The 25,979-nt window shown below is 47.8% G+C and overlaps 1 protein-coding gene across 1 annotated transcript; it reads right to left on the bottom strand.

The window, feature by feature from the left end:
- Positions 1 to 25,979, bottom strand: LOC148535478 (insulin-like growth factor 3.L). Its single transcript, XM_088462652.1, has 4 exons — positions 25,929 to 25,979; positions 11,397 to 11,571; positions 9,764 to 9,892; positions 1 to 126 (listed from the first exon to the last, which is right to left on the bottom strand). Exons 1-4 carry the CDS (start codon positions 25,977 to 25,979, stop codon positions 113 to 115), a joined length of 369 nt encoding a protein of 122 aa, XP_088318778.1. The 3' UTR covers positions 1 to 112.

The following is a 25,979-nucleotide window of genomic DNA, read 5'->3' as shown; positions in this document are numbered from 1 at the left end:
TTATAAGATTTATTCCCATTTATTGCACTTTTCCATGATGGCAAAAGTCTCTAACTGGATTTCGGTGATCATCCTGGAATCATTTTCAAGCTCAAGTTAGACAACCTGGACCCTATGTTCTTTGTTCTGCCAAAAATAAAAAAGAATAGGTTTGTTAAAGCTTAATATTATTAGAATTATCAATCAAAAAGTTTTTTATCGTTATTAGAGGACTTCACACAGACATGGCTTGATTGATAAGTGCATCCTCCCACATCACAGATTGAGATTAGCCTGGATAATGTTATCTAGAACCAAACAAGCCCAACATTGTAAAATGTCATTTTATATGACATCATTCTTAAATTCTGAGAAGAATTCAAACTTTATACATCGCACATTTTTAAGTTGCTATAGAGAGAAAGTGTAAATTAATGAAATCTGTGTTATATTATTGCTGTAGATTACACAAATAGCATAGATATATCCTGGAATACACTGTTTAGTCACTACCTGGGTCAGAACACTTTCATAAAGTATTAATTATATTCGGGCACATCAGAAAGGGTATCCCCTGGCCATGACTCCTGACTGCCCACCATCAAAGTCCTGCCATACAAAGAGGGTACTATTTTATACAATTTTACAACATTAAATGGAAGATAAAAGTGTATTATTGCATTAGTAGCGCTTCCTTCCAAGGTATCCTTTCTTTATATAATTCTATTATACACTCTTTGGGGCAGTGGCATCCCTCCTCGCGGTGTCACCCGGTGCGGGGTGGGACGTTGTGAGCGCAGCCGCACGTGCCCCAAAAAGGGGGCGTGGCCTTATGCAAAGGGGGCGTGGCCTCGCACACCCGATCCCTCTCGTCCCTTTCTACTTCAGGGTCCATAGGGGGTCCACAGGGTTGACCTTGGGGTATAGCTGGATCTGGATCCACGGGCACCACGCAGTTAAAGCTTTGCTGCTCCCAGGATGCACTTGGGTCCGTCCTCCTCTATACCCCGCCCCGGCCACAGGCACCTCAGTTTTAGTTGGTGCCCGGCCGGAGTCGGGTCACCCTGTCGCAGTGGGGCTGCAGGAGCAGCCCCTAAACTTTATTTTAAAAGAGAAATTTTTTATTTTTTTCTACTTTTTTTACACTGTTAGAGCGGCAGCATCAGACTGTCCTTTAGGACGTCCACGCTGCCGCTCCTTCTCCCCGCTGGCGCCGCGACGCCAGTACAGCGCTGGGGATCGCGGCGGGACCCCAGAGCCTGTACTAGCCGGGCTCTGGGGACTCCCTTGACTGCTGCCGGACGCGACGGGGATCAGGTAAGCCGCGGGTCGCCGCGTGCGGCGGCCCGCGGATACTTCAATGCAGTCAGGAGCCTCCGGTCTCTGGGGACAGACCGGAGGCGCTAGCGGCGGCGGCGGGCTCCCCCTCAATTGAGGAATACCCCGCGTGTCCGCTAGACCACCAGGGTATCAGGCTGGTAGCGGGACCGGCAACCCGGGGGTTAATTGCTAGCCAGGGGAGGCAGCCTTCCCTGTCTAGCGGCTCCTCCCCTCAGCTCAGCGCGCCTTTCAACAAGCAGTCTGGCGTCGCTGAGCTGCTCTTATCTCTCGGCCACTCCTCCTCTGAGGTCTCCGGCGGCCATCTTTACTGGCACATCGCAGACTCCCAGGCGGTATCAAGTGGACCGGTCCCCCTGTGTACCTCTCCCCTGCTAAAGGACAGTGTACACAGCGCTATAGCCCTCCCAGACACTGAATCTGGGCGGTTGATTGTAGCGGAAGGTGCAGTGAGTATAACTTTTCTGCATTGTATGTGACTATTGCTAGTGCTGCCTGTCTGTGACTTATTCTCCTTACTGTCAGCTTATAACTATCCCTTTCCTTCTCCTACGGCCCGGCAGGTGTGTGGGGGAAGGGCGTTTTTCTGAGACCCTCACTTATATAAAACACGTATTTGTGGGGTCAGTCACATACCGTTGTGTGCTACACAGTACCATATCTGGGCTGTTGTGTCGCATACTGGTGAGTGCGCGGGTGTTAAAACCGTAATTCCTCTGGTGATACGTATTTCTTGTGATTTACGGTATCATGTCTGATGAGGAGACTGAGCGCTCTGTGGCTCCTGTGCTATTTTCCTGCAGACGTTGTGCTGCTGGAGTTGATGGGGAGGACTTATCTCAGGATGGTCTGTGCGGGCGGTGCCAGCTGGTACCGGACCCCTCCAACCCCCCTGTATCACAGGACCCTCCTTGGGCGATGTTTTCACAGGTGCTGGCGTCTATTGCGGACCGGTTATCGGTCCCATCAGCGGTCCCTTCTAGGGCGTTACCGCAGCCCACCATCCCCCATTCCCCGAGGGTTCCACAAATGTTGCGGTCTTCCCCCGGGGCCCAGACTGTGGGTCCTTACTCGGGACTGCCTGTGTATGTGCAGTCTTCCCCAGGGACGCGTCAGTCTGTAGTGCCTTTGCAGAGTTTTGCTCCGACGGCTCCTCCGCCTTGGGTGGATGTTCTATCCAGCTCCGTACAGAGTCTGGCGGCTTCATCCTCGGCGTTTCAGTCCATGTTGCAAGGTGATGTGCCACCAAGGGTGTCTAAACGTCCGGTTGTGAGTTCACTAGCTGCGCAGTTGTCGGACTCGGAAGTGTCCTCAGATGATGGAGAAATCCATGAGGACTCTGACTCTGATGTCATGGGGCAGGAGGTGGAAGCTAAGTCCTCCATTAATGTTCCAGCCTTAGTTAGGGCGGTGCGGGCTATCCTACATGTTGAGGATGATGCGCCGGCTCCTAGGTCGAAGTTTCCTAATTTTAAAAAGGCCAAGGTGACTTCAACTGTGTTCCCCCTGTCTGATCAATTATCGGATCATATGGCGGCGGCCTGGCAATTACCTAGTAAGAGGTTCCATCCACAGAAGAGGTTGGCGGCGAACTATCCTTTTCCTGAAGCTCATTGCAGGAAATGGGAAACTCCGCCGGCGGTGGATTCCCACGTTACCCGCTTGATCAAAAGCGCGACGCTGCCATTGCCGTCTATCTCCTCTTTGAAGGATCCCACGGACAGGAAGGTGGAGACTTGTTTAAAGTCCATTTATTCTCTTTCCGGGGCGGTGGCTCGCCCGTCCATGGCTATCTCCTGGGTGGCTAAAGCCATTGAGGCATGGGCCAATGCCTTGGAGGATACCTTTCCTGATGAGGCTCCGGATATCCAGAGAGCGTTAGTGGGACAGATGCGGGATGCAGCTTCCTATATTGGGGAAGCGTCTTTGGATGCCAGCCTGCTCACTTCTAGGGTGTCGGCTGCAGCGGTGTCTGCTCGGCGCTCCCTGTGGCTGAGGTCCTGGAGGGCTGATGCAGATTCAAAAAAGGGTCTGGAGGCCTTGCCTTTTAATGGTGATTTACTATTTGGTCCGGATTTGGACAGAATAGTGGATACTTTGGCTAAGTCCAAGTCGGCTTTTCTCCCTTCGGCCTCTGCGCCGGCTAAAGTGAGGAGCTCTGCCTTTCGGTCCTTTCGGGTTCAGGGTAAGGCCAAGGGCCAGTCCTTCCCGAGACATTCGGCGACCAAGGCCGCACCCAAGCCCAAGAAGCAGGCATGGAGTGCTCGGCGCCCTTCTTCCAAGCAGGAGGATAAGCCTGCTGCCTGATGGGACGGGCCTCTCTCTGGGGGACCCCAGAGTGGGAGGCCGACTTCTCCAATTCGCCCAGTGTTGGCACAATACCACCACGGATGCCTGGGTTCGAGAAGTAGTCTCTCAGGGGTACGCCCTGTCTTTTCGGTTCAGGCCGCCCCACCAGTTTTTCTGTACGAGTCCTTCTCTGGACAAGACCAAAGCTGGTCAGATTCAGGTAGCTATAGAATCCTTGCTACAAGCAGGGGTCATTGTTCCCGTTCCGCAGTCTCAGCGCGGGACGGGGTACTATTCTACTCTGTTTCTGGTACAGAAACCCAATGGTTCTCATCGCCCTATCCTGAATTTGAAGTCTCTGAACAGATACCTCAGAGTTCCCAGGTTCAGGATGGAAACGTTACGTTCCATCATTCTGACGATGGAACCCGGGGATTATATGGTCTCCCTCGATATCCAGGACGCCTATCTCCATGTGCCCATAGCACCGGCACATCAGCGGTATCTGAGGTTTGCTATCCTGAACCATCACTACCAATTTCGGGCGTTGCCTTTTGGCCTTTCCACGGCTCCGAGGGTGTTCACCAAGGTGATGGCGGTTATGGCTGCCCACCTTCGGGGTCAGGGTCTACGTCTGTTGCCGTACCTGGACGATCTTCTGCTGCTGGCGAGCTCCCCGGAGGTGCTTCTTCGACATCTCCACCTGACCATTGCTTGTCTTCAAGCACACGGGTGGTTGATAAACTGGAAGAAGTCCTCCCTGATTCCATCACAGCGGATGGCTCATTTGGGAGCCCTGCTGGATTCTCGTCAGCAGCGGATTTTCCTGACTCCAGAGAAGGTCTCCTCCCTGCAGCTGCGGATACACAGTTGCCTGAGCAGTTGCCGCCTGTCGGTCCATTCAGCTATGAGAGTTCTGGGGTCCATGGTGTCGACATTCGACATGGTGGAATTTGCCCAGTTTCATTCCCGGCCCCTGCAGGGGCTGATTCTATCGGAATGGAACGGGTTACCTCACCGGGTCCGCTCTCAGATGCTGGTGTTGTCCGCGGAGGTTCGGCAGTCTTTGGCTTGGTGGCTTCAGACGGCGCATCTGGTCGAGGGGCGCCCCTTTTGGATCCCGGACTGGGTCCTACTCACGACGGATGCCAGTCTTCGGGGTTGGGGGGCAGTGACCGGCTCATTATTGCTTCAGGGTCGTTGGTCCACGGAAGAAGCACTTCTCCCCATCAACATCCTGGAACTGCAGGCTGTGTACAGGGCCCTGCAGTCGTCCGGCCCCGCTCTTCACGGAAGGGCGGTTCAGGTGCAGTCCGACAACGCCACCACGGTGGCGTACATCAACCACCAAGGGGGAACTCGCAGTCGGGCAGCAATGTCGGAGGTGTCTCGCATTCTTGCTTGGGCGGAGTGTCACGTTCCAGCGATCTCGGCAGTCTTCATTCCCGGAGTCCTCAATTGGGAGGCGGACTTCCTCAGCCGTCACGATGTGCATCCCGGGGAATGGTCGCTTCACCCAGAGGTGTTTCAGCTACTCGTGGACAGGTGGGGGCTGCCGGAGCTGGACTTGATGGCCTCCCGTCACAATCACAAGTTGCCCGTTTACGGGTCAAGGACAAGAGACGCAGGCGCCTGTCTGGTAGACGCTCTGTCGGTGAAATGGACGTTTCACCTGGCGTATCTGTTTCCTCCGATATCCTTACTTCCTCGGGTTCTGCGGAAATTCAAGCAGGACGGCGGCACGCTCGTGCTGGTGGCTCCGGCGTGGCCCAGACGTCCTTGGTACTCCGATCTGAGGTGCCTCTCCATCGACGCTCCGTACCTTCTTCCTCAGCGTCGGGACCTGTTGTCTCAGGGGCCCTGCCTTTACCCGGATCTGGGTCGGCTGTCTTTGACGGCGTGGCTCTTGAGACAGCCGTCTTGAGGTCTAGGGGTTTCTCCAGTTCAGTGATTGGTACCATGCTTAGGGCACGCAAGCCTGCTTCCGCGCGGATTTACCACAGGGTGTGGCGCACTTATTTTCAGTGGTGTGAATCCAGAAACTATGATCCGCAGGTGTTCCAGGTTTCCAGAATCTTGGAATTTCTTCAATCGGGTTTGGACCTCGGCTTACGCCTGGCCTCTCTGAAGGTTCATGTGTCTGCTTTGTCCGTGTGGTTTCAGCGACGGATTGCTACACTGCCAGATGTTTACACCTTTTTCCAAGGTGTTCTCAGGATCCAGCCTCCCTTCGTGCCTCCGGTGGCTCCGTGGGACTTGACGGTGGTACTGAGGGTCTTGCAGGGTCCTCCTTTTGAGCCGCTTGAGTCGGTGGAGCTCAAGTGGCTGACGTTTAAGACCATTTTTCTCCTGGCAATTGCTTCGGCCAGGAGGGTTTCAGAATTGGGGGCGCTTTCCTGTCGCCCTCCTTTTCTGATTTTTCACCAGGACAGGGCAGTGCTCCGCACGCGTCCTGAGTTTTTGCCCAAAGTGGTTTCAAAGTTCCACATTAATCAGGAACTTGTTGTGCCAGCTTTTCAGTCACCTGATCTTTCTGCTGGTGAGGCTTCCTTGGATGTGGTCCGGGCACTTAGAATCTATGTGGACCGGACTGCTTCGGTTAGGAAGTCGGATTCTTTGTTTGTCCTCTTCGGTTTTCACAAGAGGGGTTGGCCTGCCAACAAGCAAACGTTAGCCCGTTGGCTTCGTTCAGTTATTTGTGAGGCTTATGCGCAGGAGGGTTTACCTGTGCCAGCCTCTGTTAAGGCTCATTCCACTCGTTCTGTGGGTCCCTCTTGGGCTGCTAGACGTGGCGCCTCCGCTGTTCAGCTGTGTAAGGCGGCTACTTGGTCTTCAATTCAGACGTTTTTAAGGTTTTATGCGTTTGACACCTTCGCCTCTCAGGATGCATCCTTTGGGCGCCGGGTACTCCTTTCAGCACAGGAGCGTCCCCGCCCTTAGTTGAACTGCTTTGGGACATCCCCAAGGTCAACCCTGTGGACCCCCTATGGACCCTGAAGTAGAAAACAAGAGATATGGTAAGAACTTACCTTTGTTATCTCTGTTTCTACGAAGTCCATAGGGTCCACAGGGCGCCCGCCCTGACGCACCTGGCTTCAAATGGGCTGTGTGGCTGGTCACCGGTTTTCCGTCTCCCATTTCTGTGAGTATGGTTTCTTGTGTGTTCCAGTCTTCCTTCTCTCTGTTTAGTCTCCTCCTCCGGCCTTAGCTGCTTACCAACTGAGGTGCCTGTGGCCGGGGCGGGGTATAGAGGAGGACGGACCCAAGTGCATCCTGGGAGCAGCAAAGCTTTAACTGCGTGGTGCCCGTGGATCCAGATCCAGCTATACCCCAAGGTCAACCCTGTGGACCCTATGGACTTCGTAGAAACAGAGATAACAAAGGTAAGTTCTTACCATATCTCTTGTTTTTTTTTATATTACTGGGAGGGGGTGCAGGGGGTGCTGAATGCATTGTGTTACAGTGCCGGCTCCCTCACAGTGTCAGGAGCCGGGTGCTGCACTTAATACTACAGTGCAGCACTCGGCTCCTGTCACTGTGGGAGAGTGTCAGTCTGCACCTTGGTGTCACCCCTCGGCGCGTGACTCCCGGGTGCGGCCCGCACCCCCCTTCTGAGGCCACTGCTTTGGGAGAGATTCAGTTCAGCACGATGCTGAATTGCCCCGGGAATGAGTTCCTGGAGCTATTCCATTGACCATGCTGTTAAGTCAGATTACAGGATCTCTGAGGTGCGAGCAGAAATCCCACTTAAGTGCCGGCCGCATGTTGTTTTCCTTCTTAGCGCGGCGCTAACTTTGCCTGTGTTGGAAGTAAACGCCCGATTACAATCCAGTTACTCTGTATATTCTCAGTTCTAGAGCATGCGGAATGTGAGAACACGCAAAATGCGCTCTGTGAACTGGCATACTTTTTTGTCTGTGACAGGCACAAGCTCATCGCATATGTACTGACGTGCCGCATATATAGTTCGGCAAGATTGGGTGTGCAGAATAATACTCCATCTGAAGAATTATACTCCATCTGTATGTACAATGTCGTTACCAAACTGGGTCTTGGGGTCCAATCAGAGCTACCATTTGGCCCATGAATGCAGTTGGCATGTCTACGGGGGTCACCGGCAAAATAGCTGTTCCAGCAGGTCTAATAAAAATCTGTTCAATCGGCCCGGAATTGGATTTTTGGATTAGTTGTGTTTGTGGCCTCTTATATGTAACAAACTTTTATCTAGGCTTTAGTAATAAGCTTATTTATATATCTGTCAGTAGTCTTCATGGCATTGCTGAATTCTGAGCTGTGAACAAAGCATGTAATAGGAGTGGGGGCACTTTTTATTAAAGGGTTAACGATAACACATATACTGAACACAGGGGCGTATTAAGAGAGGAGGGGGCCCGTGTTCACTCCCCATCCGGGGCCCCCACCTCTCTCCCCAGCTACCAGCAGCGAACTCACAGCAGCAGTAGATTCCAGACACTAGTCTGTTCCTGGAGTCTTCTATGCATGCGCAGATCACCGAGAAAATGGTGTATGGCAGCCATTTTCCCGGTGATTTCCTACTGCGTATGCGCAAAACACTGGGAAAATGGCAGCGGCGGCCATTTTTGCCATTTTGTGTAGCGCTACTCCGTGGGACTTTGGAAAGGTAAGTAATGGGGGGGAAAAGGATGGGTGCAGGGTGTGCGGTGCAGGGCCCCTCCTGGACCCATTATAAATATGCCCCTGACTGAGCAATGTTATACTGTACATAAATGGAGAAATTAAAGATTTGCCCTAATTTGTCCTTATGAGTATCTGTCTTTATCATTATACATGTACAACCATTATACAACCAGTTTTCCCTGTCACTTCCTCATGTTATGTAAATGAGCAGAAAGAGGGTGCGGTTTCATTATCACCACAATAAAACGTTACTTTTTTGCATATACATTATGTAGTAATTTTTCCATATTTCTTTCTGACTGAATCAGCACTCCATATCAAACATTTTGGGGAGTGTCTGCCTGGAGAGATTAGATTGTAAGCTCTCACGATCAGGGTCCTCTTCCCACATGTGTTCTATCTTCTCTCACTTATACCAACATCTACTTTCCATTACCTATCATGGCACCATCCCCTTAGGTTGTGTTGCCCTGCTGTGTATTTAGGTACTATGACAGCTGCTGCAGTAATGTTTATAAACCTTGTCCATGTCCTGCAATGTTCTGTACTGTAAGTCTTGTTTTGTTCATACTGTTTTTGTTTATGTACTTTGTAAGGAGTTGCCGATTCCTTGTGGCACCATATAAATAAAGGATAATAATAATAATAATAATAATATAAAACGTCTGTTGGTAAGAAAGCACAGAACACGCCTGGTCATTCATGCACAGAATAATGGAGACTTCCCGCCTAAGGGCCGAATTCAATTAGAGGCGAAAAGCTGCGATTGGCGATAAGCGCAATATTTTTGCCTCATTTACCTTTTTTTGAGGCGAAGTTACTCAATGAGTGCACCCACTTTTTGCCCCATTTCAATTGTAAAACAGACGAAAACACATATGGGCGAAGGCAGCGAAAAACTTGGAACTGGCGAAAAGGTCAGTTTTTTGGGGGGAAATCAGTCTGTACACCCAATAATGCTGAACTCACCCGGGGAATCAATATTGCAGTGTATTATTAGCCTTAATAAAAGTAATTAGGGATCTAATTTTGAGTCAAAGGGCTGTTATATGCATATTTTATGAAAAATAATTGCTGTAGTTAAATTAGGGGTACATGTAAATGGATACTAGTATATTTTGGGGTTTGTAAAGTGCAGAAAAAATTAAATAAAAATACACCTGCTGCAGCCTCCTGCAATCCTAAAACCACCTGTCCCATCTACACAGCACCCCAAAACACCTATACTTTAGCCCAATTTTCAAACACTTTTTGCATTTTCACCTCAAAAATGACATGGCTTTTTTTAGGGTGCATTTATAATTTTTTTTCTTCTAATTAGTCATTATGGGGGGTGCCCAAAAGGTTCTGAACCAAGTCCCCACTATTTTTTACTCAAAAATAGGGATTTTGCACTTCTTTTCTCCTGCCTTTTGGTGGAGAAACTTTTTCACCTATTTTTGCTTATGGAGTTTCGGTGACCAAACCACAATGCGCCATTATACTGCTGTAAACTGACCTTCTCTGCCGGTGGTGTTAGTAATTGGAGCAGCACAGTAAGATTCCAGTATAAGAAAACTGCAGCCACAGTAGCAGCACTCATCCACTATACCAGGTCGGGATCTGCTGCGAATGGCGCCAGGTTTACCTGAAACGGAAATGAAAAAAAAAGCAAATGACACTGTACAACATAGGAAAATTCTCCAGCCAGTTTACAACTTATGCCTAATGGGGCAGATGTATGAAGCTCTGGAAAGTGATAAACTGGAGAGTGATAAACGACAAACCAATCAGCTCCCAACTGTCATGTTACAGGCTGTGTTTGAAAAATTACAGTTGGGAGCTGATTGGTTGGTCGTTTATCACTCTCCACTTTATCACTTCCCTGAGCTTCATACATCTGCCCCAATACACCGGGTTCTACTAACATTCATGGCATAGCCAAGTGTGTCCCCATTATTATAGATCGATGACATCACCAAGGCATGAAGTCAGAAGTAGTCGTTTTTAATTGGTTCTTCTCAGATTCATTTTGTTTTAGCCTACTAAGTGGCTGCACACAACAGTGGGCATGTGGGAGGGTGCAATGTCCCTGAGGTCATGTCTAGCAACTCTGAAAACCTACCTTCTCCTTACAGCACCATGTGGAGCAGGACATACTGCCTAACATTCAATGCAGTTAGGACAAAGGTCGTCCTAACTGCATTGAATGTCCTCTGACACCAGGTCTGTCCCGCCTAAATCAGAACAGCTGGGAGACATGCGCTAGTAAGGCTGAAAAAATAAGTATGTCTTTCAGTTTTGACCCTCAATAAACAAATTTGAATTGGATCAGTAACTCTCATCCTTTACTAATTATGGCTAGAGATACCATTTTGTGTAAGAAAGACCTGAACTCTTATGGTGGGCCCATGCTCCAAGATGGCGTCACCACTTTTCTCTCATTTATAAGCCCCATGACTGGGAGAAGAACCATTGTTAAAAAGCATATGCTCACTCTTTAACATAATCTCACCCTCATGCCTCAAAGATGTCACCAGTTTCTATATTCTCAAGAATGCAGAATCCAAGGATATTGATTGAGCCCACAAAATGGATGCCTTTATTGTGGGTGGGTGACAGGCAGGGCCATTATAACTAGTTGGCCCAGGTGGCACTTGACAGGGACACTGGTCAAGGGGGTCGACACCTGGCTTAGCAAATATTAACCATGAAGCCAAGGGATGGTTCTCTGCAAATTACCCCAGCCTTGACTGTGGGTCCTATCTACTAGCCAGAGCCTCCATGTTGTTGTGGCCTAGAACAGACGTTCCCAAACTGGGTCATCAAGGCACCCTAAGGGTTCAAGTTTTAAGGATATCTATGGTTGAGTACAGATGGCAGTACAGACAAGTATGGTTATCCTTAAAACCTAGAGAGTTAGGGCACCTTAAGAGGATCAAGTTTGGGCCTAGAAGTACAGCGGATAGGACTTCATGATATTGTGATGCGGCTAAGCAGGTCCTTCACATGGCCAGGGGTGCCTGGGCCCTAGATGCGCTACTGGCGACACAAACTACATGTCCCATGATTCATTACTGAGAGCCACAGAAGAGCCTTGGTTTTCAGACTCCAGAATAAAAGCAGCGTAGCCTGGGTAATGGGATACATACTGACATAGAAGCCTCTAGTGCCACAGATGAATTGCAGCATGTCCACCAGTTCCGATCCGCACAGCATCTCCCTGGAGCGCAGCCTGGAACATCGACCACTGGCGACTCCCACATACAGCGTAAACAGCAAAGACAGACACAGCATCATCTGACTGACCGTGAGCTGTGCTGCTTTCTAGGGAAGGTGAGAAAAATCAATGTTATAGGTAAACATAGCGGGCAAAGGGTATCCAATAAATACTTTACAGTGTTATTATTCCTCCATTGTTTCGCTGACATCTATGTGTAACTTTAACTGGGTTGTTAAGTGTCATCTTTAAAATAATACTTTACTGACATGGTTTATACTGTTATAAGCAAAGATAGAATCATGTCTGACTGTCATTGTAATGCCGCGTACACACTAGACGATATGCTCCATGAGCGATATCGTCTAGTGTTTCCCCTGCAGTGCCGGGCTCACTATTGTTAATGACATTGAGCACACACACTAAAGATATAATTCAGTGCCGGCACCCTCCCTGAGCATGCACAACCTGTTATAGGCAGGTTGACCTTCATGTTCAGGCGATGAACATAATCTTCAACGACCCGCGGGAGTGCGCACTGTTGGCAGTTCACCGCGTACACACTGGACGATATTGGACGCGATGAACGATAACAATATCATTATCGTTCAAATTGTCCAACTTATCATCAAGGGCTCTATTTATTAACATTATTTTTACTAAAATAAAGTGAAAAAGGGTGTTTTCACACCCTTTTCACATTATTTTAGTATCACCTATAGTTATTACAGGGCAATTGGAGTAGAATTCATAAAATTCTACTCCAAGCCCTAATTATCACTTATTTTTAGTAAAGCAGATCGCATTTCCCATAACTGTAATGGGAAATGTGATCCGACCAGAGTTACTAAAAATAAATGTGAAAAAAATATCGGGGAAAGCCCTGTGATAATAACGCCACCTGGAGGTGGCGTTATCCAGGGTCTCCCCCGGTTACCGGACTCCTGGCCTGCTCTAATGGGGAGAGCAGAGCCGGGAGTCGGTCCCTGTAATCAGCTGTGTGGTCTAAACAGACCGCAAGCTGATTACTGTAAAGAAAAGAAAAAAAAAAATAGTAAAAAAAAAAATTACTTACCTGACTCCAGGGACCGGTGATCAGGCCTCCGGAGATGACTCCCCTCCGGTCAGCTGGTCTCCCACAGTGCACTGCTGCCCGGTCATCAGGTGATCGGGCCCCAGTGCAGTATGGGAGATCACCTGACCGGAGGCATGGAGGACATCACCGGAGGCCCGGAGCATGCAGGTAAGTGTAACTAAGGGAGAGGGGGGTCCGCGATCGTGGGGACGAGGCTTAGCGCCGTGGGGCGGGGCTAGCAGCGGCGGCCGGTTGGCGCATGCGCGGGCACTTAATCACGGTATTTTTTGTGAAAATACCGTGATAAGGCTCCGAAGGGGATTCGCAGGGACAGAGCTTTATCGCAAGCTCTGTCCCTGCAAGGGATTTGTAGTAAATCCCTGTGATATTGCCTGAATTCGCAATGCGAATTTAGTCGGTAATATCACACTACAATCTGCATTACCAATGCGGATTGTAGTAAATAGAGCCCCTAGTGTGTACGCGGCTTAAGGCTTTTGTATTATTGTTCTATCATAGTATATAAAACTAATTAAACTTAGCTAAATAGGATTAAGGGGTCTATTTACTAAGCAGTGTTAGGAGACAGAGAGAAAAGTGATAAGAAAGTGATAAGGTACCAGCCAATCAGCTCCCAACTGTCATTTTTCAAACACAGCCTGTGAGATGGCCGATTTCACACACACACAAAAAAAAAAATCGACTGATGTATCCATATTTGAATAACTCCAGAGTTTCCCCCATCCAGTACGGTAACAGCTGTACTCCCACTGCTGGCAACCATTAGTTCTGTGTCGTTTTCACTATTAGTACAATATGCCCTTTGTTGCTTTTAAATCTTGCCGGCGTCAGTACAAATAAAATGATAAGCAGAGATACTGCAGTGGAGACTTTGGGCCTCATTCAGAGGCGGTCGGAGGATGCAAGCGGTCGCTCAGAAACTGGGCGGCCACTTGCATCCTGACCGCCCGCCTCTGTTGCGGTCGTTAGGCTGTGGGTTAACACCCACAGCTCTAACGACCGCTCGGGTGATGGCCAGAGACCATCGCGACCATCGGGGCTTACAACGAGACCCTAGGATAGGGTCTCACTTGTTGTAAGCCCCGGAGAGCTTCTGGCTCTGTCAGAGCCGGAATCTCTCCACTGACATCACTAGTGATGTCAGTGGGGCCTCCCCCAAACGGCAGGCGTTCCCATGGGAACGCCTCCGTTTGGGCTGCCACCCCCCCGGCCCGCCTTCCAAACGGGGCGAGCTGTCAATCAACATCGACAGCTCGCCCCCTTTGGAAAGAGACCCGCTACGACCAGCGCTGTCGGTCGTAGCGGGTCTCACGCATGCGCACGAAGGAGCCGGCTCCCTCGTGCGCATGCACACTAGACAAACATCGAGGCGGCCGTGCGGTCGTAGACCGTGCAGCCGCCTCTGAATACAGCCCTTTGTGTGCAGTCACAGCTATGTACTATCATCTCCAGGGCCTGATTCAGAGATGTAGTCGAAATCGAAGCTGCAAATTTGTACACAGCGGCTGTGGGAAAAACATGCAAATGTCGCAGACACCCACCAGCGCGTTCATAAATCCAAGCAACTATGTACAGTGAAGCAGCATTGGTCATGGATCGGCCTGAGTAACCCTATGGTTACCACAGAATGGGCGTGGGAAATGAGACGTCGGAGCCATTTTGACTGCGTACGGAATCGCAGTAGTAGGCAGAGTCACACCCCGAAACCAGTTACAACAGGCCTGCGTTTGAGTCCCCACCCCCTGTTGCCGCCCACAAACAGTCTCTGCTTGTCAATCACTTTGCCAATAAATCCTCACTGTGAGTGACGACGGTAATGAAACTTAACGCATGCAAAGTGCGACTCAGGCGCAAGTACAGACCACCGATAATCGTTCAAATGCGCAAACATTGGCATTGCGCATACTTACCTACTCTCCCGTTTCGGCCGGGAGCCCCCACCCTGCCCGGAAAAGTAGGTAAGCCTCCCGACTAGCAGCTGATTCCCTGAACTCCCTCGCAATCGCAATTTCCACAAAAACCCCCGCAGCTTGATGACGCGATTTGTGCTGAATCGTGTCATTAGGACACCGCCCCCTGCTTCACAATGTAGATAATCTCGGCATTGTGTAGTGGGGGCAGGGCCAAAATGATGCGATTCCGTGGCCACACCCCCGCTCTGCACCCATTAGCGGGTAATATGCCTGGTCACGCCCCCCTATGCAGCACCACTCCCGCTGCTTGACCGACCTGGCTGCCCCCTCCCGGAGGTCCCATGGTGGGACCTACAACAGGTCTGCCACTGGAGGCTTGTTCCTGAGATGGCATCCAGAGATTGTCAAATATGCTAGGCCAGTAGTTCCTGAACTGTGCGCCGTGGTACCCTGGGGTGCCTCTGGACACTTGCAGGGGTGCCTCAGGTTGGTTGTCCAGCACCAAATCATATTATTTGTGGGCAATGTAATGTAAATATGTGGACAAAAAGACGTGCAAACCTGTCCACCACCACATAACCGAGCCTAAGGATGACAGGTCAGCACAATTTACTTCACTCTACTACATTTTTTTCTGAATTTCTCAATAACAAACTTTTGGCTTAGTGGTGCCGTGAAAACAAAGCTGATACTCTAGGGCGCCGTGATTCAAAAAAGTTTGGGAACCACTGTGCTAGGCCCAAAATCTAGCTGTGAAGTCCAACAGATCTAATAGTTCCATAGGTGTCAGAAAGGAGGGGGGCAAGGGGGCAGCTCACCCCCCCTCCAACATTTGAGATAGGCACCAGGGGCTCACTGAGGGCCTGATTCAGAGACGCACGCTAATGTGATCACAGCATCGCTGCTGTGATAATATGCTAATAGTTGCAAAGCTTACCCGAGCATAAGGACGCCCACCGCTGCCTTCTCATCTGTGTACGACATCGCTTACCTGCATAACTATCTGTAACATCATGGCACATCGGCGGCCATCTTGCCCTTGCCGTGGATCAGACCTGTCGCAGCCTTTGGAGCTTGTCTAATACGCCACACTGCATATGCACTGGCAGTGGCTAATTTATGCACGGCCATGAAATGGCGTTCAAGGTTCAAACGGACAGACACGCCTGCGTTTTCCAGACCATTCCCTGTCACCACCCCCAAACACTGACAACCTGTCACTCACTCTGCGATGGATTCCTCTGTGCATTTGTAGTGGCAAGTTAAACGCTGTGCATGCGCAGTGCGACTTATACGTATAGGCGATCGCAAACGCTCAATCTGCGCACGTAATCGCCTTTGCGCCCAGCTCTGAATCAGGCCCTAACTGCATTACTGGGAGCTGGGTAAGTCCCACGAGACACCACAAAAGGTCAGAGAGGCATGTGCAGAGCTCTGATTGGTGGTGCTCATCATATGCTTCTCTGACCCGTGGAGGAGATCATCAGCAGCAGCGGCATGGGAGGATTCATGAGAGCCTGACAGCACCTGCTGTGTTTGTGTCACCTTTGCTGAATGCTGAGGAAGAATGAAGCCCCCCCCCCCCTGTATTGAACAGAAACAGTGAGGTATGTACTATGTTAGATAGACATATACAGCTGTATGTAACACAGGGTTGCCGACTTTTATCTCCCTCCTTCTGGGAGGTAGCCGTCGGGCTTCATCAGCAAGGGGGGGGCGTGGCCGGGTAAGTGGTGCAAAAACGGGGGCGGGGCATGGGCGTGACAGCGCAAATGCGGCCCCGCCCCCTCTTCACAATGCGGCGAAATTGCATTGTGAAGCAGGGGGCGGGGCCACGATTACGCGAATCTTGTCACCGGCCCCTCCGCAGCCGGGGTTTATATGGTAATTGCAGGGGGCTGCCAGGCGGGTCGCCGGGGACCAGGAGGCTTGCCTGCTTTTCCAGGGGGGCAGGGAGCAGCACCCGATTTTCGAGAGGCTCCCGGCCGAATCGGGAGAGTAGGCAAGTATGATGTAACATGTCTGACTTATTAGAAGATAAAGTTTATGGAAACTGCATATTTGTTTATTTTTGACCATATTGACAATTCACAATACACACTATTAACACCTCCTATAGTATTAGGACAAAACCAACTTAAACTCCCCTCACTCCCCTCTCCAGTCTGTCCTCAATGCTGCTACTCAGCTCATCTTCCTCTCAAAACGCTCTGCATCTGCCTCCCCTCTCCTACAAGCTCTCCACTGGTTCCCCTTCCCTTTCAGAACCAAATGTAAGGTTCTCACACTCACTACAAAGCCCTCAGCCATTCCTATCCTATTTACATCTCTGACCTCATGTCCCTTCACTCTCCTGTCCGCCCTCTTCGTTCAACAAATGCATGCCGCCTCTCATGCCAACTGATTACTTCCTCCCACTCCCGCCTCCAATATTTTGCCGGCACTGCTCCCCACCTTTGGAACTCTCTCCCTCTTCCCATCAGACTCCCATCAGACTCTCCACCTCTCTACAATCAGCAAAGTCTTCCAGCTCTCATCTTAACTTGCTGCTACATACTCCTTTCTCCCTGCCTACACCATCTGTGTCACACCTGTTTGTCTATCCCTCCCCTATAGAATGTAAGCTCTTATGAGCAGGGCCCTCTACCCTCATGTGCTTCTCCTAACTTTACTTTCATTTACTTCTTACTCCTCACTAGGGCACCTAACACTTGCTTGCTTTGCTCTGTTGCTTATCTGGGTGTTATGGTCGCAAATGTAGCAATGTATATTATCCATGTCCTGTATTGTATTGTACTGTAAGTCAACCTATTTGCCTATGTACTTTGTAAGGTGCTGCAGTGCCATATAAATAAATTATAATAATAATAAATAATAAATTGTGCAGCTATTTATATCCAGTTGAAAAATATGGCTTTAATAAGAAAGTTTTTGTTGTTGTTGTTTTTTGTCCCAGAGCCTATACTCTCCCGAATGGCGGCGTGGGGGAGGAGGGGAACACACTTGCCGGTACAAGGTAAGATGCATAGCTTTGGGGGTCCCCGCTGCTCAGAGGAGGGGGCCATAAGCACATGGACCACCTAGGGAGTTAATACCCCCCTGGTATGTGGAATTGATTTCTTTAAAGGAAACAAAGTGGGATGGAAATATCTCCTTACTATCCTGTCCACAACAAATAAACCCCTAGAAATGTTTCCTACGGCTTGGGAGAGGGACCTTAGGAACTAGTTGAACTTGGAGGAATGAAAGCTCATCTGATATGCGTATCATCCATAAATACAACTTTAACAAAAAAGCTTTGTGCGAGATGGTATTTAGGGCCTGATTCAGAGATGTACGCAATGCCGATATTTACACAGATCGAGCGATTGTTAGCCATTGCACATGCCTGCAAGCCGCACTGTGCAGGTGCAGCGAATGATTTGCGAATACTCGCGCAGAAGAGGATTCACTTGCAACGTGGGTGACAGGTAGCCAGCGTTTGGGTCAGGTAGTGGGGGGAGGTTGGCTAGGCAAACACAGGCGTGTCTGACCGTTTAAATGCCGTTTCATGGGTGTGCATAAATTAGCCATTGCCTTCTCCTTATCAGGAGAGCGTAGTGTTTGAGACAGGTCAGACTTGCTGCATGGCTGCCTGATCTGGGTCATTGTTACTGATGTTAACGCTGGTGCGCGACGTCGGACGGATATCAGAAGGCGGCAGTGGGCGTCTTTATGCCCGGTTAAGCTTTGGAGACATTAGCATATTTTTGCAGCTGTGATTGCATTAGCGTGCATCTCTGAATCACGGCCTCAGTTCCCTCTAAATGACAAGAGATCTATCCTACATCCCCTGACTTGTGTTGGTTGGAGACAATGCAGAGGTATTGGTCCATTTAAGCTGGTATGCTGGGACTTTCCCAAGATCTAAACAATTTGGCACAAAATCTCTGACCTCATAAGGCAGGTTATATATAGAGATAACTGTTGATCTTCATGTTATGTTACTGCGCCATCAAAGTACAAATCCAATGACAAGCTGGTACAACATATTAGTAGCCCCTGACAACACCACAAAAACTAATTTCACATTTAATAAACAAAATCCATATTAAATTAACCCCCACATTACATTAATAACACTCTCTACACACATTACATTAAACCCTCATCATATGCATTATATTAACTGCATACCGGCTACACACAATAATAAATTCCCTCATTTCAGTAATAGCCAGGTCCAATCAACTGCGCTGTGCAGCTTTGCAGAGCTACATGTTATGGGAGGAAGGCTTCTCTCTTTACAAGTGCTGCAGAATGGAAGGTGGGCTGGACTACACAGAGGGCACGGAGGAAGAGGGATAGGAGGGGAGCCAGTCTGACATCAGGTAGAGGAGACTATCAACTGTTCTGACTTGCTGGGCACCCTGGCTATCATACTCTTCTTCCTTCCCTACACAAACTAACAGGGTCTGGGCCATTGTGGACATGGGATTGATTTTCTGTTAGTGGCAAAATATTAAATACAAGAGTCAATAGCTGATCCAGAATCGTAAGTTCATACCAGGAGCTGGGAGGCGAGATAGTTGTTGGTGTGCCACCCATCCCCCTCTGTTCATATGCACTACCAACACCCCAGAGCCCAGCACCACTCACACACACTCCCCTAAACCACATTCATTACCAACACCGCACCAGCACCCAGACACACACCCTCTCCCCTGCACCCAGGCTCACACCTTCGCTCCATGCAGGATTGGACTGGCCCACAGGGGTACAGGGGAAATCCCCGGTGGGCCCCACTGCCTGTGGGCCCACCCCCATCCTCTAGGTGTCAGGTTCCGGACCTCAAATTATAGATTGTTACTCTATTAGACGGCTAGATACCTAGTGGAGCAGATCCACTGAGCAGCATGGGACTTGGTTCCCTTCTATAGAAACTACACCAGGACTTGCCTAATGGTTAGCCAAGCATCTGTGGTGGCTGGCCACACCCCTTAAGCATGGACCCCGGTGGGCCCTTCATGCCCCAGTCCTACACTGGCTCCATGCATCCACTACTAACAACCTAGAAGCACCCAGACACATACTCCCCCCCTGCATTCACAGCCAACACTACAGCAGCATCCAGACACAATCCCCCAGCACCCCGACATACACTCTCTCCCATGCATTTACTGCCAACACCCCAGCAGCACCAAGACACACACCCTCATCCCCCCTGCATTCACAACTACAAACCTAGCTTCATCCATACACACACCCTCTCACATGCATTAACTGAAAACACCCCTGCAGAACCCACTCACTTTCCTCCCTGCATTCACTACCAACACCCCAGCAACACCCAGACTCACTCTACTCCCCTTGCAGCCATTGCCAACACTCCAGCAGCACTCATACACACTCTCCCCACCCCTTGCATTCACTACTAACACGTTAGTAACATCATTCAAAACACACTCTCTCTCCTCCTGCATTCACTGCTAACACCCCAGCAGCAGCATCCAGACACCACATTCAAATATTATTGTTTTGGTTATGGCAAAACCACCCTCAAGTGTTTTGATTCGGTTTGGTTTTGGTTTTCTTATACATTTTTTGTTATAAAATAGTAACTTGACCCTGTTTTTATTATTAATCAAATGTGATCTGAGGCGGGACCCCAGAGTTCGGGTGCTGCATTAGTGATGTATGATGCCACCCTGACTCACTATGCCATTCATTAATGCATAGAAACACAATCATACAAAAGCATTTGAGCTGTGGGCTGCATATTTGTAGCTTCAAAAATGTTTCTCCTCTTCTATAGAATTTGGAATGAAATACTGTATATTATTTTTTTAGTATCAATTTTTTTGTCAATTTAAATATACCACAGTCAGCATATACGACATCTGAGGCATGTAGATGTTGATTTACAGTTGATTAATGCCTCACCAACATAGCAATGACACATTCATTATTGTGGCCAGCAATCACAATACACGTCATATCCGCAGCAAATCAGCAATCTGCATTTCTCAGCCACTAGGCAAATATTGAAATGTGTGTTGTTTGAGGAGTATGGGGATGGGGTGGGGTAGGGGGATAGGGTTAGGAGTGCACAGCTGTTGATAGGCAGAATAGACAAGATAATGGGATCCTCAGGCAGAACAAAATACAAACATTGGCATAGCCACTACTTTTCTGAAACAAAACAATGGCTATGTAAGGAGTCTGTACACACAGATGTTGGAAAACAATGCTAGTTACAGCATGGACAAGGCGTTGTACGTAGTCGTCACTTCTAACAGTGTTAGAACCACTTTCATTCATGCACCTCAACATTTTCACTGTAGAAGATCATTGTGGAGTCTATTAATCAAGCAGTGATAACTATTTTCTCCAGTGTTGTCACCCGAAACATAGATTATCACTGCTTGTCCCTATTTAACAGAGTGTGTGGCGCTAACTTTACTTCACACAGTACAGTGAGAAGTGTCATTTGCAGTGGGCCCTCTCGGCATTATTAGCCCATGCGTGAACAGTTTGCTTGAATGGACTTGCGTGGCCAAGATTTCATACTTTAAAGACACAGGGGTCTATTTGCTAAGCAGTGTTAGGAGACAGAGTGAAAAGTGATAAGAAAGTGATAAGGTGCCAGCTAATCAGCTCCCAACTGTCATTTTTCAAACATAGCCTGTGAGATGGCAGGTGGGAGCTGATTGACTGGCACCTTATCACTTTCTTATCACTTTTCACTCTGTCTCCTAACACTGCTTAGTAACTAGACCCCACAGAGCTTTATTTCATGGCTTTGCATAGCCCCCCCTCCCAATATCGCTACACACAGCACAGGAGGGTGGCCTATGTTAAATGAACATGGTAAAACATTCAGGGGTTTATTCATCTAAGATAAATGGCCCGGTAACCATGCAGAAACGCTAGTTTCCGCATATTTTAGTTACCGGGCCACTGATCATCAGGAGTCCCAAATGGACCACTGATATTCAGCAAACCCTGAAAGTTTTCAGAGCTTGCTTGCGAGAACAAGCGCCATCTTCAGACGATGTTTGTTCTTGGATCCCCCCTCCTTCCTATGGTAAGGAGTTCAGTGGATGCAAAAGAGGGATCCAAGCAGATCCCTCCGCCGCCTCCACATTATCTCCCCGGCGGCTGTACGCATGCGTGACCTCGGGTCACACATGCGTAGCCAGGACGATGGGGAGGAGGTCCCTCAGTGATACTGCGACAAGCAGCAATACCGACTGTTAAGTACAGCTGTGAAAATGCGATCTATAATAAATAGACAAATACAAAAATGCAGCATCTCTCGCAGATCATTCCATGTTAGCAGTCCTGAGTGAGTCCATGGTCGCGAAGAATGTCTGTGGGAAATGAGACTCTGCAGCCATATTTCCTGTGAATGGGATCACAGACCCAGGATGTGACACGCCTGTATTTTTAGCCTCTACCTCCCTGAAACCCTCCCAGACTGTCAATCACACTGAAAATAAATAGTCGCTGTGAGCGACTACGGTAATGTACCTTGTCGCAAGCACAGTGCGACTTGCGCATAAGCACAGATGGACGATTATCACTCAACTGCGAAAACATCATAGCGTAGATCTCTAAATGTGGCCCAATGAGTGTTTCCACAGACCTCCATTGTATTATGCACAAATACTGCAAGTAACACAGATATTTGCACTTGTACCGCTTATGTGACGTTGCATGTTTACAGGGCCCTCTGCTTACATTAATTCCGGAACATAAGCATCAAAGCTTGTTTAGCAGGCTGTTTCGAATGCAAAATAAACACATATATGTATGAAGCCTCGCTCTGCATTACATGATGCTTTGCAATACATGGAAACAGTGGCCGGCGGTTCGATTCCCGTCAGCGGCAGCCCGACAGGAGCAGAGTGCGACGCAGCGGAAGCCCGACAGCGCTGGAAATCCCGATCGTGGATAGGTAAGTATCCACTAACCTAACCTAACCCCCCTAACTCTAACCCTCCTTAGGGGTGCCTAACCCTAACTTCCCCCCCAAGTGCCTAACCCTAATCCCCCCTCTAAGTGCCTAACCCTAACCACCCCCTTCCCCGCTGCCTAAACCTAAGTCCCCCGGGGGGGTGCCTAACCCTAAGTCCCCCCCGGGGGTGACTAACCCTAACCCTCCCTCCCCCTAGCCTAACCCTAACCCTCCCGGGGGGGTGCCTAGCCCTAAGTCCCCCCCGGGAGCCCTAAACCTAACCCTCCCCCCCCCCCCGCGGCTGTCCGCTCGCGGCACCCGGCATCACTACGATTGTGATGCCGGGCGCCGGTCTCCTGGCGTCGGGGAAATGCGGGCATCTACATCTAGACACCCAGCATTTCACCCTTGCCGGGATAAGACAGTCGGGAAGCCGGCTGCCGGTATATAGGCAGTCGGCTTCCCGATTGCCTCCCGAAACAGTCTCCTCTCTACTAGTTAGGAGAAAACTATACTTAACTATACTGTATACCACAGGTTCTCAAACTCGGTCCTCAGGACCCCAAACAGTGCATGTTTTGCAGGTCTCCTTGCATAATTACTAGTGAAATAATTAGCTGCACCTGTAGATCTTTTAAAATGTGTCAGTGAGTAATGAATATACCTGTGCACCTGCTGGGTGACCTGCAAAAACTGAACTGTGTGGGGTCCTGAGGACCGAGTTTGAGAACCACTGCTGTATACTATAATGCACGGGTTTTCAAACTCAGCCCTCAGGACCCCAAACAGTGCATGTTTTCCAGGTCTCCTCACAGAATCATAAATTAAATAATTAGCTGCACCTGTGAATCTTTTACACCTGTGCAGCTGCTGTGTGACCTGGAAAACATGAGCTGTGTGGGGTCCTGAGGACCGAGTTTAAGAACCACAGCTATTATGTGTTGTGCAAAATGTATGATTGTATAGTTTTAAATATATTGTTTTGTTGTCCCATGTTTATTACTGAATACAGCAGTTTGTGAAGCTTTTATTTGCTGGCTACACCTAACCATTGTTGTCACTATGTACAAGCCAATAGAGTCAAATGTGAAGACATCATAATGGAGCATGAACAGTAACTGAAAACTATGAAAATTATGCAATTTTGTTACAATATTTAGAAAACAACGTTAATGAATATAAATCTACAAACATTTCACACTTTGGAATATTATGCTTTTATTCCTTGACCTGCTGTGTCATAGTTTTCAAATGTCACTGGTGCTATTGCTGTCTACAGAATGTTCTCAGTCAGCAGATAAACCGGTTTTTAACCCATCTAGTCTGTACAGTATAATAACCAATATAATTAGTAGCAAGCATTTTCACCAATGAAATGAGCACCTAGGTTTCTACATAATCTGTTCTTGTTTTGAACCAGTTAAGCCAATGTAATATATCACATATGCTACTTTTTAAAACAACATATTATAGCGCACAATTATTAACTATTATTATTGTCAGTTTGGCCCTGGGAATACTGAACTTTTGCAGATCACAAAGACAAATAAAGGATTTGAGAAGTGAAATCTGTGGCTGAATGGCAATCATCAGGCAATATAAAAATGCCACGTAACGGCTTCACGTGTGCCAATAACTAATGGGCAGCCCGCTATTGTATTTGATCTCTCAATGGTTACAGTGCATGGCTTATATAACTTGGAAAATCATAAGGTGGACTTTTTGCATCCAGATACTGAATGGTCATCATTTCTTTTATATCAGGGAATTTAAGCAGCTATTTGAGTTGAAATTAATTAATGTAGCTTCAAAGCTAGGTTCTATTATTTTATTGTTCTAGAAAGACAAATCACAACATTCTAATCCCTAAACCGCCCTCACCGTTCCATCACTAGTGCCAGTCACTGCTTCCTCCACTGGTAGTGTAGATAGCGGTAATGTTCAGGGGCAAAAGTATGGGAGACAATGGAGGCAACTGCCACCGGGCGCCAGCACTGAAGGGGCACCCCCTTCATCACCCACAATATATTCACGCCATTTAGGGCTGTAAATATGGGAAATAGGGGGGCACTAAATGATAACTTGCCTCCGGGCGTCTGGGATGAACTTACGCCACTGGTAACATTATTCCTATAGGCTACCCATGTATTATAACTGTATTCATATTCTGTAATAATTCCTGTATATAGTGCTCACTTTATATAGCTCTGCAGGAGCTCTTAGCGTATCATCAATAATAATAGTAATATGGTTAGTATTGCAGATTATTCAGTCTCTCTATACCTATTTTGTAGGCAAACTTAATCATTATACTCTGTGGCCTGTATTTCTCAGATTAGATTTAGAAAATTGCACATTGCTCTGTTTGCATACTCATAGAAGACAAATGGTAAATATTAACTTCAAGTTATAGTTGAATGTTGGATTTCCATGGTAAATATATGCCACTGGTGGTGACAGCAAGCAAATTGAGGCAATGTTCTTCTTTTGTGTAAATTAAATGTAACCTTTGAAAACCTATTCACCTTGGTTACTCAATAAAATAATATCTGTAGTCACGCAGGCAGTGCTAACTAGGTAACTTTAGAAATCAGTGGCTGTGGGACTACAAAAACCAGCAAGCTCTTAAAACAAATATCCTTTATATGATTAGAATATATCGGCCAAGAAGGCACAAATCCATGAAGCTGTGCAAACGACAGAATTATGCACAGTGTGATATGTAAAGAGTAAATTTTACCTGCAACACAAAGCAGCAATCACAGTTTTAACAGTTTTAAATTAAAATTTTACATTTATGGGAAATTACATTTTTGTGTTTGTTTTTTTTTTTTTTTTACACTGGGAGATTCTCGCATAGTATTTTTTATATTTATGTGGAAAACATTTGTAAATAAAATTGAAAGTATAGTATATTTAATATAAAAAATTAATACATTTTTTGACTGATGATTTTCACAAATTAAATCTGTGGAATATTTATGGTACAGAACTGATATAGGAGGAATAAAACACATTATGTTATTCAACATCCTACTGCCACTTTTGCAAATAACCATATTTTCTTTTCTCATGTACAATCTAGATGTAATAATAATAATAATAATAATAATAATAATAATATTATTAATAATAATAGGCTTTTGCAAGAAGTAAAATAAAATATATAATAGACTAGATTGGGAAAAGTTGAGCAGACTATAATATCTTGTAACACAGAAACAAAGCTGAAAGCCCAGAGAAACTTCTATACCAGCAATGACACTTGTTAGTTTATCACTGTTTGCAAGAGATAATGGCATAGAATTAACCCTGTCAGCACCAGAGCAAACTACACAAGAGGTTAAATGCTTTCAGCTGCAAAACTGCAGAATGAGTTAACACTGTATAGATATAATACTTCCATTACAATTTCCCTGTCACAAGCAGAATCAGAGGACTTGCCTAGAAGCAATCAGGGTTTGAGGTCAATGTCCAAAGGGAGGAAGACATGGGAGGCAAAAATGAAGACGTTACCTTTCTTGTCAGCTTTGGCCTTTTTGGGTTTCTCCAGTCTTGTAGGCACAT

This window comes from Taudactylus pleione, unplaced genomic scaffold (genome assembly GCF_031769625.1).
Source record: "Taudactylus pleione unplaced genomic scaffold, aTauple2 ptg000051l, whole genome shotgun sequence".
NCBI lineage: Eukaryota > Metazoa > Chordata > Amphibia > Anura > Myobatrachidae > Taudactylus > Taudactylus pleione.
The sequence above is the reverse complement of the archived record's forward strand: the minus strand, read 5'-3'. Positions and strand labels throughout refer to the sequence as shown.